This window comes from Carassius gibelio, chromosome B5 (assembly GCF_023724105.1).
Source record: "Carassius gibelio isolate Cgi1373 ecotype wild population from Czech Republic chromosome B5, carGib1.2-hapl.c, whole genome shotgun sequence".
In the NCBI taxonomy this organism is placed as follows: domain Eukaryota; kingdom Metazoa; phylum Chordata; class Actinopteri; order Cypriniformes; family Cyprinidae; genus Carassius; species Carassius gibelio.
Window position 1 is genome coordinate 29,402,973 of NC_068400.1, and position 19,311 is coordinate 29,422,283.

Below are 19,311 nucleotides of genomic sequence, written 5' to 3' on the forward strand. Positions count from 1 at the left end.
CTAAAATAACTTGTTTGGAATTTGAGTTTTTCATTAGTTGAATAGACCTAAAAATCAACATAGTTAATCATGAATAAGACGGACAACTTTGATCTGAGAGTTATTCAAATTTATTAACTGATTTTAAGATGCGCTTGAACTGATATTAGTCACTGTTCATTGTCTCAGTTCTAGGAGCTGTGCACAGCAGTGCCATTTAATAATGACTGTAATTACAAAGAGTTATTATTGTGGGTGGAGTTAATGTGCGGATTGCAATCTCATTGGCTGGTGCTCACCTATTATCGTACCTGTTCTGATTTCAGCAAATCAGTTCGAGCGAACGCACAAAACCTGATTAGTATTCATGAATCCAGCAGCTCACTAATCCTTAATAAGTTTTATAGTTCGATCAAGCAGGAATCGTATTGTTATCTCATCAGTATTTTTGACAGTTTTTTCCCAATATTTGTAATGGATTCTTTTTTTCTTTTCTTTTTTTTTCTTTTTTTGAAAGACACTGAATGACCAAAAAAGCACCACCACCAGTCCAGTTAAAATGTTTAGTTAAAACGACTAATAAGCAATCAAACATGGTTCTCAAGTTTACTTCTAATTACTAAAGTTCTATTCTTAAATAATACTTGATTATTATAAAGCTTGACTGACTGGCCAGTAAACTAAAAAATTTACTAGCTAATGTAGATTCAATTGCCAAGGTGTCCGTGGAGGGTTGAAATACCAGTTTGCATTATCAAGCTGTTATAATAATTGCACAAGTTAAAGCTGCAGTAGGTAACTTTTGTAAATATATATTTTTTTCATATTTGTTAAACCTGTCATTATGTCCTGACAGTAGAATATGAGACAGATAATCTGTGAAAAAATCAAGCTCCTCTGGTTCCTCCCAGTGGTCCTATTGCCATTTGCAGTTACGGACCGCTCTCGGTAAGAAACAACCAATCAGAGCTGCGGTCCGTAACTTTGTTTGTGTTCAAAATGTAGAAAAATGTATATAATAAGCGAGTACAAGTGTAAGTGTTTATATTCGGACTATTTTAGATTACTTCGGGGAGACCGCGGTGGAGTAACCCAGTACCTTTGTGATTCTTCATAGACATAAACAGAGAGAAGTAGTTCCGGCTACGATGTTCTTCCGCAAGATTCAAGCAGTTCTGTTTATGAACCGCTAGAGCGTCAAAAGTTACCGACTGCAGCTTTAAAAATGGTTGTGCTTGCTCTTGTTAATTTTTATTTATTTATTTTTTTTTTTGAGAGAGAGTTTTAGCATTACATCTTTAAGCACCACCACTACAGCTTTGAACATTACAGCTATGTAGTAATTAATGTTTAATATTGTTTCACAATAGTACTATTTTAACAGCATTTTTGGTCAAATTAATGCAGTCTTGATGAGCATAAGAGACTTGTTTAAAAATTTTTACAAAAACCAAGCTTTTGAACTGTAGCGTATTTCTGAGAAATGTATCTGATCAAGTGTACGATTAACAATATCTATATACATGACCATAGCTAGTCTGATTCAAACAGGAATTACTTAAGACCAACTAATTGTTCTAAGAACCCATAAATGGTGAGTTTCAAATATAAAATTTGCACTGAATAATTGTGATGCATGAGCGCTATAATGCTTGATAGTGTCACAATTGATAATGGAAATAATTACTTAGCTTGCTTTTTTTTTTTTTTTTGCCTGGTTCTTTAAAACTGAACTTTAGTCTGAGAGTTTGCTGGTGTCTGTGGTTTTCTAATGGAATGGTGAATTGAGAGTTTGATGATCAATCTCTTTTATAGCAGTGAATGTGTTACAGATAGCTGTATGTCTGTGTTTTTTGACACCATGTTCTACTAGAATGTAAAACAGACTTGAGCTGGTGTGTTCATGACTCTCTGGGGTGGCTGTCTTGTCACAGTGTATTTTTTCTTCTTTATACCTTTCATTCTTTCTCACATACATACACACTATTTGTCATTTGTCTTTAAGGCTTCTGAGTCCTTATCCATGAGGTCCTTATGCATTTGTTTTGCCCAGTGTTTCTATCTGATGTGTGTGTCTGCGTTTGTTCAGGAGTTCCCGGTACCTGACTACCGTACCCCTCTGCAGGACCAGCAGCGCCGCAGGCCTTCACTTCTGTCCGAATTCCACCCTGGGACTGAGAGGTGATTGGAATATAAGTGCATTATGTTGCGATTCAATTGTTTTGAGATCAAATTTCTTTTTTCAGTAATATTGTGTTTTTGTTGAGGTTTTTGAAGCATAATAATTGTCATTATAAGTATCTCTTCCAAATCCCACAGGCCACCAGAGCGCAGACATGGTTATGAGCAACAGTTTCATGCCATCTCAGCTCAGCAGGAGCAGGAGACTCTCGAGGCCAAACGTCCCCGCATCGAGAACCTATCTGAAACACACTTTTCAAGAGCTCAGCCCACCGGCATCGTACTGCACCCTCCACAGAGCATACAGGACAGCATCAGGACCACTGGAGATGTCAAGAAGGTAATAAGTGTGTGTGTGTGTGGATGTAAGAGATTTAAATATGTCCTCATTCCATAAAACAAACTGCTGTTTGCTTTTTTTTTAAAGGTTATTTGAAGGTTTGTACTTACTCTTGTGCGCTCTCTTTTTTTCCCCTCAATTTCTGGGACAGGAAGCCCAGTTTAGTGTGAAGGTGGAGGCCTCGTCCCCAGGTGGAGTTACACAGGTGGGTGAGGATGCAGACACATCGCCCTCCAAACTCTCCAAAGAGGAGCTGATTCAGAGCATGGACCGCGTGGACCGTGAGATTGCCAAGGTCGAGCAGCAGATTTTCAAACTGAAAAAGAAACAGGTGTGTACCCTGACTGAACACAGATGCACAGAGAGACTTTAACACTGCTACTGCTCAAGAACTACTTGTTTTAAGCTCTAAGCTATACCGCTAGTTCATTTTGCAAATAAATGGCAAATTTTGTTGCTAGTTGTGTGATGACAAGACTTGTTTGTTTAAAGCTCCCTTATGCTGCGTTTCCACCAAAATTACCCGGATCAATTGTACCAGGAACTTTTTTTCCCCAGAAACTATTTTCTCCCCAGACCTGTTGCTTTCTGCGTTTCCACCGCGGTCTAAAGCACCGTGAAGGTCAGGCAAATAGTCTGGTGACGTACGTCTGCGTGCGTTTCTCAATGCAAAGTACGCAAATTTTGGACTTGCATCCTCGGTAGTTCAGACTTTGTGCGTTCGACTCGGGAGTGTGATGTCCGCGATGACACACATCGGGTAATTCTGCAAACAGCAGCGTACTTGATAACATCAGTCAGCTCGCCTTGGCTACTGCAATTTTCCTCACTGTATATTTACAATAAAACAAAATATTATATGAAATACCACTGCCTCCTTTCGTTTTCATTTAAACATAATAATTGCAGCAGAAATGTGATTAGTTCAGGGAAATGTGTATATATACAGTCATTACAATGAAAATGTATATTATATCAACTTTAATTTAATTTTAACATAGATAAATTTAATACAGACAGATTATCTGTTAGATTTACCCAAAACAAATGATATTTTATCTTTAACCACTAAAGAGACATCAGAGCCAGTGGCAAATGTCAGAAGGACAGCATAAAGCTGACCGTCTCCGAAATCGGCAAAACGCATTTTTAAGTAGGCACTGTCTTTATAAATAAACCACAGATTTGAGTTTTAAACAACTATATTCTCGCCTGAAATACATTTAAAATTACATTTCATGACCCAATAACAGTAATATTTTGAAAATAATCCAAATAAATGGTGGTTGAAATCACAATGCTGCATGAACTCAACCAATCAGGATGCTCAGCACCCAAGTCCCGCTCCCGAAAGTTTGGGAACTTTGAAAAAATACTACCTCACCAGCAGGGACTTTCTGAGGGGCATTTTTTTACTCAGAACTTAATTTAGTTCCTGGTACCAGCCCAAAGTCCCTAGCTCCTGAGTAAACGCGGCTTTACTCTGGTTTTCACCGCTAGAAACAGACTGGGTTTTTGATTCTGTATTTATCAATAAGAAGTCCCTCCAGGATTTTGCAATTCTGCGATCAGAGTTAATCGCGAAATTAAGCATACACTGCAATTTTTGCAAGAGCTCATACATTTTCGGAATTGCCGCAGATTTTGTGTTTAGACATATGTCCCGTGACGTCATCGAATTGTCCCGTGATGATACACAGCGCTTGGAGATAGTGAAGAAAGCAGTCCAATTCACTGCAGAATCAATAAAATCTCTGAAATCTTGTGAGAAAGAGAAGTATTCAAATTCTGTGCAGAATTCTGTTCAAGCTACAGATATCAGAACACACGCCATTGATGTGGAAATAAGGAAAAACATTGTTCCGTAAACACATCACCACCATTCACAATGTATTTAAAACTACAGGAACAGGAAATTATATTTTTGAGTGTTTTTAAATGCTTCAAAAAACTTTTCCCAGCACTTCAAAGCTTTAACTATTACCGAATTTAAGTATTGCCCCCATTTAGGCAACCACTGTATTTTAATCATGATCTAAACAAATATGCTGCATACTTGCAAAATGAGCAGTTTTTTTTACCTAAATAGGATTGTATAATTTCGAAATTTGAAGCAAAATCAGAATGATTTGACTTCAGTTTTGTGAAACTATTCATAAAAAATATTTGCATGAAAGCAGCAGACGAGCTGAATGAGATGCAGCTTCACTCTCTGCCAGCAGGTGGAGCTTAAAGTGTTTCCTTGGTTTCCGCTGTAAACAAGTGCAGTGCTGTAGTTATGAATTTTAATATACATTATACAGAGTATATAATATAGTAAGTTCCCCTCAGACATGCTTTCATGTAAACTCCTACCCCTAAATTAATTGATTTGTTCGATTTTAATCGTCACATTTTTGTTTTTATCGATTTTCAACTGGCTCACGGTTAATCGTTACATCACTAGTAAATGCAGACATCAAATAGACATCTCTGAGATGTTCATGTGCGATTAGAGTGAGTGCTTTACTGTCAGGTGCTGGAGACACCTTCTCTAGAACTTAATGGCACTGGTGATGGTGTCCTCAAATGTTAGTCTGGAGCCCTACAATGGTTCTCAAAGTCAGAAAAGTCATAATGTTAGAAGAACGTTGTCTGTGGTATATTTTCACTGCAAAACAATAAGAAATGCCGCAATTATCACCGTACATTTTGAGAAAAGCAGCAGCAATCATTTTTGGCCACAAAAATCTTTAAAAAGTCCTACGAAATCCTGAAGGGACTGAATAAGCCTTGTGGTGAAATGTTGCTCGTCACAATTCCTCACTCCGTCTACTATCTTCTTTTTCTTAAATCTCTGATTATAGAGAAACTAGCATGCTGGTTTCAGGTACTTTCCCTTCTGACCCGATGGTGAAAATGTGACAGAAAAACAACAAACAGTTATCTTACCTTCTATATCACTGCCTTTATTGTCTTAAAAGATCTTTGTCTTTTACATGTTTGTTCACTTGTGGTATTGGAGATGAAGAAAGTCTCACTTCAACAGAACTTGAATTATGCACTGCAGTTTTAAAAGGGAGGACAACAGAGGAAATTTGTTGAGAACTTATATGAACGTAATAGTACACCTCTGCACATCACTTTGATATTTGTGAGAAGGTTTTATTGGGTCTGCTGTAATCATTCATCCATATTATTATTGGTGCTTACTGAGGCAAGTATCACTGTAATTATTGCTCATACTTTTTACCATACTTATAACCAATTTCCCCCACCATTTCTGCTAAAGACATGAATGATGCTTCAATTTGTGTGCTAAAAAGGTCTGTTTTTACTTTTCAAAGCAATATGTTTTGTGAGTTAACTTGAGCTATCAAAATGGGTGAATTCCTAATGATTGCATGTTCAGAAACTGTTTATTACTGTATATGTCTGTTTTTATATGCTTCAAGGTTCAAGGTATATTTGTCATGTCTGTTGTGTCTTAGCAACAACTGGAAGAGGAGGCAGCAAAGCCAGTTGAGCCAGAAAAGCCGGTGACTCCGCCTCCTGTGGAACACAAACATCGCAGCATCGTCCAGATCATTTATGATGAAAACCGGGTATGAACCCATTGACACCTGATGTCTTTCTCACACTCAGAAACCTAGCAGGATGTGCTCTTTACAGATCATGTTCAGTTGTGCCATCATGTCACAGAGTGCAAATAGTTTCCTGAGAGTCTTTGATCACCTCTGGGGGAAGATAATCAATGACTAATTAAACTCGGTTCATTTTATTGTTGACAGTGTGTGATGCGACTGTCTAAGAGCATATGGCTTAAAATAGTAGACAAGGCAAAGTATGAACTTTAAAGGGGACATCGGATGCCCATTTTCCACAAGTTGGTATATATCTGTATAATACTTTACAGCTAGCTATCTGCATATGTGGTTTTTGTTTGCTTGTTTTGGAAGGAAAGTTAACTGAGCACAATAACGGATGAGACTTAGGTAAAGTGGGTGAGAGAGAAAGAAGTACTGATGTCCAGATGAGGAAATTGAGGCAAAACTATAGCACCCTGGTCTGAGAACATCACTAGACTCTCTGCTTCCATCAAGAAGCAGTTGCACACACACACACACAACACATATTTGGTAGGTGCTTGCAGCTGTTACAAAAACAGATTGTAGATTTGAGTGTAAAGAATTGTGGGATTGTGTAATGGAGGCGTTTCCCAGACAGAACATTACAGCTCAGGAAATGGTGATTTTTGGCATGTTTATTTTTACTCCCTTTCACCCTGGAGGAGAACATGTTTTCCAAACAAGTGATAAATAGTTTGTCAGCTTAAACAATTTGTGTTTCTGCTGCTGAAACGCACAAAGCCTCACACATTCTGTCTGCATCAAAGCTAGAAGTCAACAAATGAGAGCACAGTTCGTTCGTTTAGTGTGGTGTTGATCTAACCACAAGGACATACATCTGTCTCTTTTACCAACATTCGGTCTCTGTCGTGCTACAGAAAAAGGCAGAAGAAGCCCATAAGATACTGGAAGGGTTGGGGCCTAAAGTGGAGCTGGTGAGTGCTTCGTGAAATGATTTTCTGATGCAATAAATTGTGTGAGTTTGCTTTTTTAGCTAATCTGCTGCCATTTCCTCTGTCTCTCCACAGCCTCTGTACAACCAGCCCTCTGATACTAAAGTCTACCATGACAACATTAAGACGTGAGTATCTGCTTTCTGCAAGCTAACAGTAAATAATTCTAAAAGTGGCTTTGACCATACATTCCTAAAGTAATCATACCGAGAGCCTAGAAAAGCGCTATATGAATGTAATGAATTATTATTATTACCTACTGTTTGTGGGTCACATTTAGAGCAGTCACATCATATTTTCACCATATGACTGTTGCTTGAAAATTAATCACATTGAAGGTATTATCATGGTATCTACAGAAATGTTGATTAAATAAATCAATAATGCATTAAGTAGCAGCCACACACTGTATTGTGGTTGTCTTTTTATGACAGGTGGCAACCAGCATTAAGGTGCAAGACTGCCACCTTCTATGTTTAATGCATCAACCAGACTGACTGTAAATGATCTCTGATATAAGTGTGTGTGATATTAACAAAAAGCACAATGTAAAAATATGATGCTTATTGTCAATGCAGTGCAATGCAAAGTCAATACACAATGCAGACTCTGAAAATGGTCTGTGTTCCCTTGGAGTTTTGAATAGAAGGCAGATTTTTTTTGTTTGGAAGCTGGTGCAATTTTTTATTTTATTTTTTCTCTTCAAAAAATCAGCATGAACCTTGAGGTGCTTGTATGTAAGCTTTAATTTCTCACCCACATCATCTTGGTTGTCAGTCACCTTCAAGCAGCCAACAGACAGTTGATGTGGTATGGTGTGTGCTGAGTCATTTAAATGAGGCAAACAGTGACTCGCCAGCTAATCATAGGTGGGTTAAAGTGAAACTACTGTGTGTATGTAGACAGGTCAACGTCGGTCAGTCTGTTTGTGTGTTGCATCCGGTCGACTCAGACAGTCTTCCACACATAGGAGGTGTGTATGTGAGGTAGAAAACCCTCAATTATCATGAATCAGAAGAAACCGTTCTATCGTAGACTACTATTCAAAAATGTTTAGGCTCAAAAGATCTGATTTTTAGTCAATTATTTTAAATTATATGAATATTAAGCAAGGATGCATCAAATTGATCAAAAGTGGCTAAAGACAATTTATAATCTTACAAAATATTTGTATTAATAAAAGTTTCTTGAGCACCAAATCATTATATTAGAATGACTTCTGAAGGATCACATGACACTGAAGACTTAAGAAATGGCTGCTGAAAACTCAGCTTTGCCATCACAGAAATAAATGACATTTCAAAATATATAAAAATAGGCAAGTTATTTTGAAATTGTACTGTTTAAAATTTTTTGTTTTTCTATATTTTTTAATAGGGCTGTGACGATAACCGCATTACCGCATAACCACGGTGTTGAAGTCATCACCATCACTGCACCTTTTTTTTTGGCTCGTGAAAGTTATATAAATGCTTATATCAAGAGCGAAAACAACAGAGAACAAAATGGCGTTGGATGAAGTAGATTATAGCCCTGCATGGGTCTCAAATATAGGCCCTAGCCAATCTTTTTTTCTGCATCTCCCAAAACAGATTATATTATACTGTTTCAGCTATTCAGTAGTTCAGTTTTGTGTGTAATGGAAAAGTGATTCTATTTCGTTTAGGTTTTTTATTAAATTAATTTAGAAAAACGTTTGGAGCATTTTATTTTTTTCGTTAAATGTAAGTTTTTGTTTTTTAAAGTAATGACCAAGCGGCCAGCGGCAGACAATGAGTTGATCATAGCCTATGTTTTGATCAATTTAGCCTTCTCAAATTATCATGACTTGCCTAAAATAGAATCTATAGATAGTTTACGCATATCACAATGTTAGTTTAAATGTTTAACCTAGATAAATGTGAGGCGCCAGGGCTATCACTTGCAATTTTTTTCCAACAGTGGAAACAACTTAAAATAGGCAGTCATTTTTGCTCATAAAGGTAAGAGTAATATGTCACTGTAAAGGTCTACTTTTGTTTGTGTACACTCACAATATCAACAAAACGTTGCTTTTATAAAATAAAGAAAACAAACACTTTTGCCATCTCTGGCTTGAACAAGAGCGCGTTAAATTACTACTTTGAAATAATTCAAATCGTAAAAAGGATCTCTTTCATTGTGTAATGCATGCATTTCTCTCTAAAGGCATATCCATCGAGGAGATGGCGAGTCATTTTTTTCATCACCATAATTGATGGATGTCTGAAATATAAAAATAAGGAAATTTAAATTTGTGTTTTATTTTAGAATTTGGTACAATTAAAAAATAAACACTAATTATATTGGCATATAATTGTATAGCTGCTTGTATGTTCAGATTTTTTTATGTTGCTCTTCTGAATACCTAGCTGCAACACAATTTTGTCTGATATGTGAATATATTTATTAGTCTGTTTTTTTTATCCATACAGCAAATGGTTTAAAAACTGCTTTTATATATAGCCTTATCTCAGTTCTGAGCACTCACATCTGCAGCACTCACATCCGTACATCTGCAGATGCCACTGTTCCTTGCGATGTTCAAGGGGCTGCTGGAAAAAAAAAAAAAACGCTTCCCACGCAGGGGAGAGGGACAGTCCATTAAACACATGGGAGGTTTATTTTGTGTGTGTGTGTGATTATTTTTAATTACCAGGATAGGTTTCAGTATGTCTACAAATAATGTTCAATAAATACACAATATTAATCCAATCTGGTACCAAAAAGAATCCGTGCAGACACTGAAGTCGCAAGGTATTTGCAGGAGGAAGCCCTTGATCTGCACTCTGATCCGCTTGCCTGGTGGTGGGATAATCGGGCTTAGAGCCCTGCACGGGCCTCAATTTAGGCCCGAGATGCTCCGGCCCTAGCCCGGCCGATGTCCTACAGCTTATACGAATTACCGTCCCGAGCCATTCAGCTCTTCTGATGGAGTTGGCAGGACTCCTATTCACCCTGCTTGTCAGTGGGCAGTGTTTGCTGCTTTTATGAGAGGGAATGTAAACACACTGGTTTTTATTGCTGCAGGAATCAGATGATGAGGAAGAAACTGATTCTGTTTTTCAAGAGGAGGAACCATGCACGCAAACAGAGGGTAAGTGTCTCTCTTTCCTGTGCTGTGTCAGTGAACACATGAGTATGAGTGCGTGTTGAGTAAGCGCTCCTCCATCAGGTGAGGTGACTGAAGTAACAGCAACTAGAAAACTTGTGGGAAAATCAAGAATGGAGTAAACAAAAAATTGCAGGTGCATTTCCACACCATTTTATGTTAATGACCTTGTAGACAATGCTTCATAAATGACATTTTTTAAAGCATACAAACACATCTGCTTATGTGCACTTTATGATCACGTTTAGTTTGTGCTTATGGTAAAGAAGTTAAGTGTATGTGTGGGGCAAATATTTATTAGGCTTTATGGAGATGTTACTTCATGACTAATTTAAAACACAAATAAGGAGATCCATGTTGATCTCTATAGCTTATTGGACATGCCCTCATTTGCATTTCAGTCCATTTTTTTCTTGTGATTTGTCATTTGTGTCTGGATTTACATTGCCAGAAGAGGTTAGAGGTTGTTTTCATGTCTCTTTATAACCGTTGTGATACCTCTAAATCTGTGGCCTAACTACATGTGGCACAGTGAAGAAGAAAAAAATACTTCATGTTATGTGGCATCGTGCTCTGTAGAAATTCTGCTCCACGTAACTGTATATGAAATATTATGTCTTCTGCATTGCTGTTATCATGTCCTCTTATCTTTTTTTGTGGACTTAAAAAAAGTCTTGTCACTAAAAGTGTTGTCAGCACTGTGTTGTGCTGTTTAGGGACCTGTTATAGATCGCCCATGGTTATGAAGATTGGCCTGTTCCCTCTGAGTGTGTCTTTCTTTCTTTCTTTTCCTTTTGTGGTTCAAGACTATTGAATGGTTGATGTTTTCTTTAACTGCTGTGCTAAAAATAACCTTCTTAAGCTGCAAGGAAGCATAATGATTTATATATATATAAATATATATATAGGTTTGTTCTCAGGAAGTTATGGTTCAGTGCAATTGCTTGTTAGTAGACCGGGTCGGTCAGACCCTCTGGACCAAGAACAGTCAGACTGGTGACATGGCCAAAAGCCAAGAGGAAGGTTAACTGTTCAGAGAGAGGAAAAACAAGTTGTTTTTTGTTTTGTGTGTACTGTGGTACAGACACAAGTGCACTTGTTTCTCTTTGCAGGTCTTTATTGAGGCTCCGCTTGTTGAACCTCTTTGTTCTTGTTCATTCGCTGTTTCTGGCTCACTGTATCTTCTTCGTCTGCCTCTTTCTGTCTGTCTTTCAGGTTTATATGTCACACTGAGACCTTTATCAAACAGATAAATTTGCAAATAGGAGTTCATTTAAATAGTTCTAGTCATACCATCAGTAAAATTCATGCTTTGGTCAGTATTATTTTTAGTTTTCTTTTTTTTTTTTTTTTTTTGCTTTTGGACGCCATTAAAAAAAACATTAAGTGAATATAATTTTTGTTTACTTGGATAATAACTCATAATCACTGTCAAATACTGATTTAGTTTTACTTTGCTAAAATGTTTTCTGCACGGGCCTTAGGAACAGAAAATTTGCCAGAGGTATGATGAGCTGATGACGGAGTGGGAGAAAAAAGTCGAGCGAATGGAAAACAACCCACGCCGTAAAGCCAAGGAAACCCGCACACGTGAATACTACGAGAGGCAGTTTCCTGAGATCCGCAAACAGCGGGAGCAACAAGAACGCTTCCAGAGGTCAGTCAGGCTCCTCAGTTTCTATGATGACCCAATGAACGCTCTGTCATACACATTTAACACTATTGCGTTTCCCTGACACAGATGTGATGTAACATCTTGTGTAAACACTTGAGGCACTGTGTTCTGTTCTGACTCAGCAGTTGGCCAATCAGCATTGAGGATCGCGTGGGTGCTAAGGTCAGAGGTCAATCTGTGACAGTTCCTGGTACAGAGGTTACAGGGCTTCCCTGAATTACAGGGAACTCTTTCTGGAACAGCACTAAAGCAGAACAGAAGAACATCGCATACCGCTGACATTGATTAACCAGAAACACAGACGCTGTTGTTTTTGCTGATAAAACAAAATCTTATCAAGCAAAGTAGTCTGTTTATAGATACAGAAATATTTATTGCACAAGATTTTGCCAGTGTTGCTTTCCGCCTTAGACTTCACCTAAACATAAGATGAAAACTGAAGAACTGAACTGCTCCGACTGATCCAGTCAGTGAGAGAGTGAGGCTAATTAAAAATAAATCAGATCAAGATTGATAAATGGTAATCTTCTCTGTACGCCTTAAATATACATCGATTCTTATTAAATCCACAAATGTTGTCAATTTGTATTTTTCTTTTATTGTTTGATTTACATTAAGGACACAGCCAGCAGCAGGTATATTAAGCTGGTGTCACTTTAAGACCGAATACATGGACTAAAATATACTGATACACATCCGGATTACTGTGAATGTGAACTGTTGGCAAAATCATTCAGAATGCGTGCGGGCTAATTTTGAGCTACAGACAAAAAAAGTGAAAAGTGTCGATTTTCAGGTTTTCGCAAAAATGTATTCATTAAGGCCTCGTCTAGCGATCCTAATGGTCCAAATAGTAATTAAACCTCTAAAATGATCTTTATTTGTACGTTTTCTGAGAGGAGAACCTTTGTCTCTGCTGGCTTCTCGTGCTGCCGCTGACTGAAATATTAATCACGCACATAAAGGCGCTTCCACCAGCCCACAATCCCGTACACACAGAATTACAGTATTTAAGTAGACTATTCAATCAGATGTAATCTGTTATGTTTTAAGTAAAGGTTTGGGGAACTGTTGGGGAAAAACATCTGATGTGTAACATTTTATATTAGATCCGAACAGTACAGTAAAATGCACATTTGAAAGCCATTAGCAGAAGTCAAATGTCATAAATCATTTGGTTATAGCCATTGTTTATAAAACGGATTCAGTTTTGAAAAATAATTTTCCTTCTCAAACCCTCTGCGTGACCATCTCAGGCCTTCTTGTTGGTTCTGGCAATTCATTCTTTTCCCCCTAATTGGTTTTTCTTGTTCACCTCATAAACGTTGCAGGACTCACGTCTGTAGTTCTGTTCCTTCAGATCAAACCATCCAACTTGAATAGTGAGCACTATTTGTCAGTCGTTTGTTTAGACAAGCCAGAGTATGTAGCTATTGTTGCTGGAAGATTCTCTAAACCAAAGAACTTCAGAGCTCCAGTGCTCATGAATAGACCCGGAGGAATCTTGCCAATAGCTGTAACCACTGCTTCAAAGGCTTTTTGTGGGAGAAGAAACAGGGTGGGACTCTGGTCTAGTAGCTTGCTTGGGAAAGCGCTGTTACATGGTACGGAGACAACAAAGCCAGGAACAGACAAACTCTCTAACCTTGCTTCATCGTTCTTGTCTTTAGGGTGGGCCAGAGGGGGACAGGTCTGTCTGCCACCATCGCAAGAAGTGAACACGAGATATCTGAGATCATTGATGGCCTCTCGGAGCAGGAGGTAAACCACTGATTAATATATCTAAATCTGATCAATAAAGAAAAAGTCTACCCCAGGTACAGACAAGGTAATAGCCAGCAGATTTGTAGAGCTTCACTAGGGTAGCACCCTGGCCGTCTCCCGTACATCAGACTTTATTATTTCCTGTGAGCCATTGCAGTCATTTTATCATCTCACAACCAGATTATGCAGCATTAAATCTGATGTACTTTACAGCTTATTTTAAATAAGAATCACCCACTTAGACATGAGAGAGGGAATGAGGGAATGGAGTCCAACCAAACTTTTTGCTTTTGTTTAATGTCAGGCCTACCTGAAAGAGACACTTAAAACAATCATCCAAACAATACTGAATAACTAGCAGTAATATACATAGATTTGTGATCATAACTGATATTAGTCCGAAAAATAAGTACTGATTATTTTACAGACAAGAAAACGACACAGGTAATACAATTCTGATTGAGGATTTTAGTTTAATATCATTACTGCATTTACTGTTTTCAAGCTTGCTTCCGAATCTAGCCGTTCTATAATATCACTAATATTGTTGGCTATTTGAAAAACTGCTTTTTCTTGCCTTTTGTAAGTTGCTTTGGATAAAAGCATCTGCTAAAAGTGTAAATGAAAAACTATAAAAGATTTGATGCCATTTACTTGGCAAATCCTTTGAAAAAGTGCAGTTTTGTTTCCTAGAGGCCTGATAAAAAAATGGTTCCTAGTCCTGGAAGTTGTGGTGCAACAGAGTAATCTTATTGGAGCTTTGTGATTTATTCGTAAGTTGCAAGTTTGCATGCAGTATGCATCGGACGGGCAGTGAATGGACTGTGGGTGTTCTGTGGGAGACTGAGACTAGAGTAATATAAACTAGCACTGCAGAAGCATCCTGGACACCTTTTTGTCTCTTGTAGAACAATGAGAAACAGATGAGGCAGTTGTCTGTCATTCCTCCCATGATGTACGATTCTGAACAGCGGAGAGTGAAGTTTATCAACATGAACGGTCTGATGGACGACCCAATGAAGGTCTACAAATCCCGCCAGTTTATGAATGTCTGGACCGAACACGAGAAGGAGATCTTCAAGGAGAAGTGAGTAGCAGTGGCTTTTTTTTGGCATGTTAAGTGAATGAGTGTGAATGTGCTGCAGTTTTTTCTCACCTTTGTCTCTCCTGTGACCATAGGTTTGTGCAGCATCCAAAAAACTTTGGGTTCATTGCTTCATTTCTGGAGAGAAAGGTGGGTTTTCGGTTTTGTGACTTTGAGTATGATGGACTGCTGTCACACCCAGGATGTCCCTGGATGTTCATCAGTGGATGTTTGAACTGAAGGGCTGTAAACGCTTTACTGACTCAGATCACACCTCCACACCCAGTGCATTATGGTATTTTCTTTTCAAATTCAAGCCCAAGTGATACAGCTGTATTTGTTTTCTCTCTCTGCAGTGTGTGTCTGATTGTGTGCTGTACTATTATTTGACCAAGAAGAGTCAGAACTATAAAACTCTTGTCAGACGGAATTTTGGGAATCGGCGACGAAGGAATCAGGTATTTAAAAAAAGAAATGATCTTGACTTGTGCACTTTTCACCTCGTCTAAGCATAGATATGACAAAGTTTGTTATCCAATTGTTCTTTGGATAAAGAAAGTTTGTGTACAGTACACATACTATAAACTGCAGGAATTTTTAAGAAGAAATGTGAAAGCTATTAAATATAGACTTTGTTTTTAAGCAGCACTAGGATTTTGGAGAATTTGTTTCTGATTATTGTGGTCCCAAAATGATTGCATTTGCATTGACTTTTCTCAGACATTGTTTGCGTAATAGTTTGTGTTATCGTGCAGTGGATATCCAATAATAATTATGCAATTAAATATTATGTCGATGTTTTTGTACTTGCACTGCTGATCAGAAGTTTCTGTTGAACTTGATATTCATCAAAAAAAGCCTGAACAAAATGTATGAAAATGACACATAAATGTAAGAAATGTTTCTTAAGCACCAAACTGAAGGAGTAATGGCTGACGAAAATGCAGTATTGCGTCATAAGAATAAAAAAAAAGAAAAGATAACTTTTTTTATATATATATATATGCTCCATTTGAAAGCAGGTGAAAGCACACACATGACAATCACGTGATTAATCGTGCAGCCCTAATCATAAGAGACTTCCTTCAAAAAAATTTAACATTCATAAAACATTTCAGTTTTACGACCCCAAACTTTTGAACTGTACAAAGTAAGCACTAAATGACAGTACTGAATGCATATTGTCAATATTAACAGCTACATACTGTAAATTTGCAACTGACATGTTTCAAGACTGGCATTCATTGCAAGACAGAATTTTAAGTCAGAATTTTCTTTTTTTGGAAATATACTTAAAAATTGCAAGCTATTGTGTTGGGATAAGTTGAATTTGCATTCATTCTTGTGATTGCAAACAAGCAGAAGGACTGTTTAAGTGCTCAAGAAGCCCCCTAGTGTTGGGTATGCACTGTTTCAACAGCTCAGTCTGAGAAAGTGTGTGCTTTTAAATGACTCTGTGTTTTGACTTTTTTTTATGAGGGGGGTGTGTTTGAATCATGCTTAATGTGAGGTTGTGCTTTTTCTTTTTTATGAGAGGGTGTGTTTTGTGGTTGCTTTTGTAAGCTGTTGACGATGTCTTATAAGAACTGTGTGTGCGCCGGTTATCAGGCAAAAATGCATCTGTGCTTTGAGAGTCTCTCTCTCTTGCTCTCTCTGATTTATGGAGGGCTGCACAGCTTTCCAGGAATCTGTTTTATCTGTTTGGCACAGCCGAGAGGCTCCATGCTGTTGTCAGGGACCACAGAGGGAAAAGAAGCGAACATGAGAGTTTTGAACTCCAACTTTAAAGCGGTTGGAGCATAGTATCTGAGGCTCCTTATTTTCACATGCCTACTTAGTCAGACAGTGTTTTAATCTGGCTATGACACCCAAACAAGGTGATTATCTGATGGATAGATGATTTCAAGTAAAAATTGAAACCCCATTTATTTTCTCTGTCATTCTAGACAGTGCACAGCTTGACCTTCAGCTTCCATGTCCTAGTCAAAAAGTTTGTATTTGTCATGGAAGTCAAATGCATTGCTAATGCAATGTATCATTTTAACTTTTAAGACAACAAAAAAATTGAAATTGTGTTTTGGTTCTGAATATTTCATTCAACTGTAATGGTGAAATTGCATATAAATATATTTCATATATAAACGCAACATATGTTTATATATATACAGGCATTATATATACATAATGAATATACACAGTACACACATGCATTCTGTGTAAACAAAAACTTTTATTTTGGATGCAATTAATCTTGATTAATCATTTGACAGCACCAAAATAAACTCAATATTAGCATTTTAAGTCATTAAAAATAAATAATCAATAGTCTGCTTTGAACTTGAATTTTGGTTTGTACCTACCTGGACTTGACAAAACACATTCAAGTGAAAGTAAAGGGACAGTTCAACCAGAAGTGTAACCTCTGTTATCATTTACTCACTTTTATGTAATTTCAAACCTGCATGACTTTCTTTTTTCTGTGAATCAAAAAAAAAAAAAGCTGTTTTATAATAACATTCTTCAAAATATCATTGTTTGTGTTCCACAGAACATACAGGTTTGGAACCACATCAGAGTGCAAACATTTTGGGTAAACTTTCCCTTGAATAAAGATTCAAGGATTGAGAGATGTGAGAACTAAACTTGTGGAACTAAAAAGTTTTGTTTATAATTTTTTTAACAACAACTGGTTTGAACGACAAACTGCAAGCTATCATTTCATTACTCAGTAAAATAAAGTAATGTTCATTATTTTAAGGATGCATTGATACCACAAGAAGATTGCTCTTGTAGTCTTATTACGCACTTGTGTTTTCTTGGTATTCTGCTTTTGCAATGGGTGAAATACTATAGACACTAGGATTGTGGTATTGCAGTTAGATCATCTAGTTTAATGAACAATATCCCATAAATCATTTATCCCCTTAAGCCCCCACTTCCCATTAAATCCTCTCTATCCTGGCCTGTTTTCATGGGGGTGCTTTAAAACTTTATTTTCCACATAAAGTTTGACATGCTAGCATCCTTTACCATGAAAATGTTTTTTAAGAAACTAAATAAACCAAATCGCATATCTTTTTCTGACAAAAAATATTGGATTATGAGTAAATGTGTTTAACATTTGGCAAATGCCAGAAAAACTAAGTTAACAAGCGCTGCTTGATGGTCATATGATATATCTTGGATATTATCATACATATGAGATGAGCATCTACACGGCTGGTCTAACTCGATTAGCCCCTCTGTCGCCTGTGTGTGTGTGTGTGAGCAGCTGCTGTACAGAATCGGCATTAATAACAGTTATGCTTCAATCTAAACAGTGCACACAGCGCTGGATAAGAGTGTGTGTAACAGAGGACTTCTGTGAGCACCGCTGCCATGCAGATCACAAGCTGAAGCTACCGCTCATTGAAAGCATGTGTCTTTGAGTCAGGAGTTGAGCTGCAGTAATGAGGAGATGATCTGATCTGTTCCACACACACACACACACACACACACACTCACGCTGCCTGACCCTTCAGCCCCTAGTAGCCCCTGGCGCTTTCAGCAAGCAGGCGTATACGCAGCTGTTTTTGTTTGCATATGTGACCATAACTGTTTCCTGGTGTCTCTTTAGCTACCTGGATATATACAGTGCAGTCCTGGTTTTCTTTATCACCTGCTGTGACTCTTATGTTCACGTAATGATTAAAAAGAGAGGGCAAGCAGGTTCAGTTTTTATCTTATCTTTAAAGTGCTCTGTGTGTGTGTGTGTGTGTGTGTGCGCAGTATAGTCTGTTAACCGAACTTGCCTGTGTGTGGGTGGAGTGTATAACCCTGCCCCACATTAGAGACCCATAAAAGTGTTTGTGTCAGTCGAGTTCAGCTCACGTGGAGTACTGAACACTGTTCCAAACAAACTTCTGCTCGAGCTTTCTGTTCCCAGAGTCCCCCGAGAATGTTTTAGAGAAAGCGAGCGAAAGAACAAGCCAGAAAAATATGCATAAACGAGAAGAACACATTTTTGTTCCTTTTTTTCCATCTTAAACTGGCAGCCCATGTGTTCTGCCGTCCCTCTAGAGCTTTTTCGGAGAAAGAGGGAGGGTTGGAGAATGTGTGTACGCGAGACACCCCTCCTTAGCTGCGCAGTGGTATGCGCCATTTGTACCGACACCAGTGAGAAAGTTGTGGAGCAGCTTGCTGTGCCAATCAAAATCCTGACGGGGCTGGGTTAAGATCGGTCAGTCTCCTCTCCCCTCCACCCTGCGGGGATTACCTGGGTTGACCCTAGCACCCAGATTAGCTAGCGCTCGCACTCGTTTGTGTGTGTGAGTGAGATGGATATGCCACCGCTTCTTTAGCAGGCTCAAACAACCCCGTGGCACGCTTTCTCAGAATATGCGCCATTGATCTGCGAGCTGGGTCCCGGATCTGAGGATCTGTTCCAGGGCAACGCCGCTGTCAGGCAGCCCGAGGCGCACTCTCCTGCTCAGCCTGTTCCTGTCACTAACTCTGGCCTCGGCGCCACTGCATTCTGGGATATATAATGGCATAAAGAAAGGACACTCATAAGGGGCAGATAAACCTAGATGAAGGTACTGTATGAATGAGTGAATGT

General features: G+C 38.2%; 1 protein-coding gene across 20 annotated transcripts in view; it reads left to right on the top strand.

Moving 5' to 3' along the window:
- The window catches only part of LOC127957976 (nuclear receptor corepressor 1), a 77,565-nt gene that overhangs the window by 12,905 nt on the left and 45,349 nt on the right, over nt 1-19,311 (top strand). For 16 of the 20 annotated variants that reach the window (XM_052556735.1, XM_052556724.1, XM_052556734.1 and 13 more), the window contains 12 exons: nt 2,069-2,160; nt 2,299-2,500; nt 2,652-2,831; nt 5,971-6,084; nt 6,987-7,043; nt 7,137-7,189; nt 10,110-10,176; nt 11,676-11,848; nt 13,537-13,627; nt 14,539-14,717; nt 14,810-14,864; nt 15,071-15,172. In XM_052556735.1, the coding sequence (XP_052412695.1) occupies nt 2,069-2,160; nt 2,299-2,500; nt 2,652-2,831; nt 5,971-6,084; nt 6,987-7,043; nt 7,137-7,189; nt 10,110-10,176; nt 11,676-11,848; nt 13,537-13,627; nt 14,539-14,717; nt 14,810-14,864; nt 15,071-15,172 (1,365 nt within the window). Of the gene's footprint in view, nt 1-2,068; nt 2,161-2,298; nt 2,501-2,651; nt 2,832-5,970; nt 6,085-6,986; nt 7,044-7,136; nt 7,190-10,109; nt 10,177-11,675; nt 11,849-13,536; nt 13,628-14,538; nt 14,718-14,809; nt 14,865-15,070; nt 15,173-18,617; nt 19,289-19,311 lie in introns of those variants that run through there. The other 4 variants (XM_052556738.1, XM_052556739.1, XM_052556740.1 and 1 more) reach the window with 2 other exon arrangements.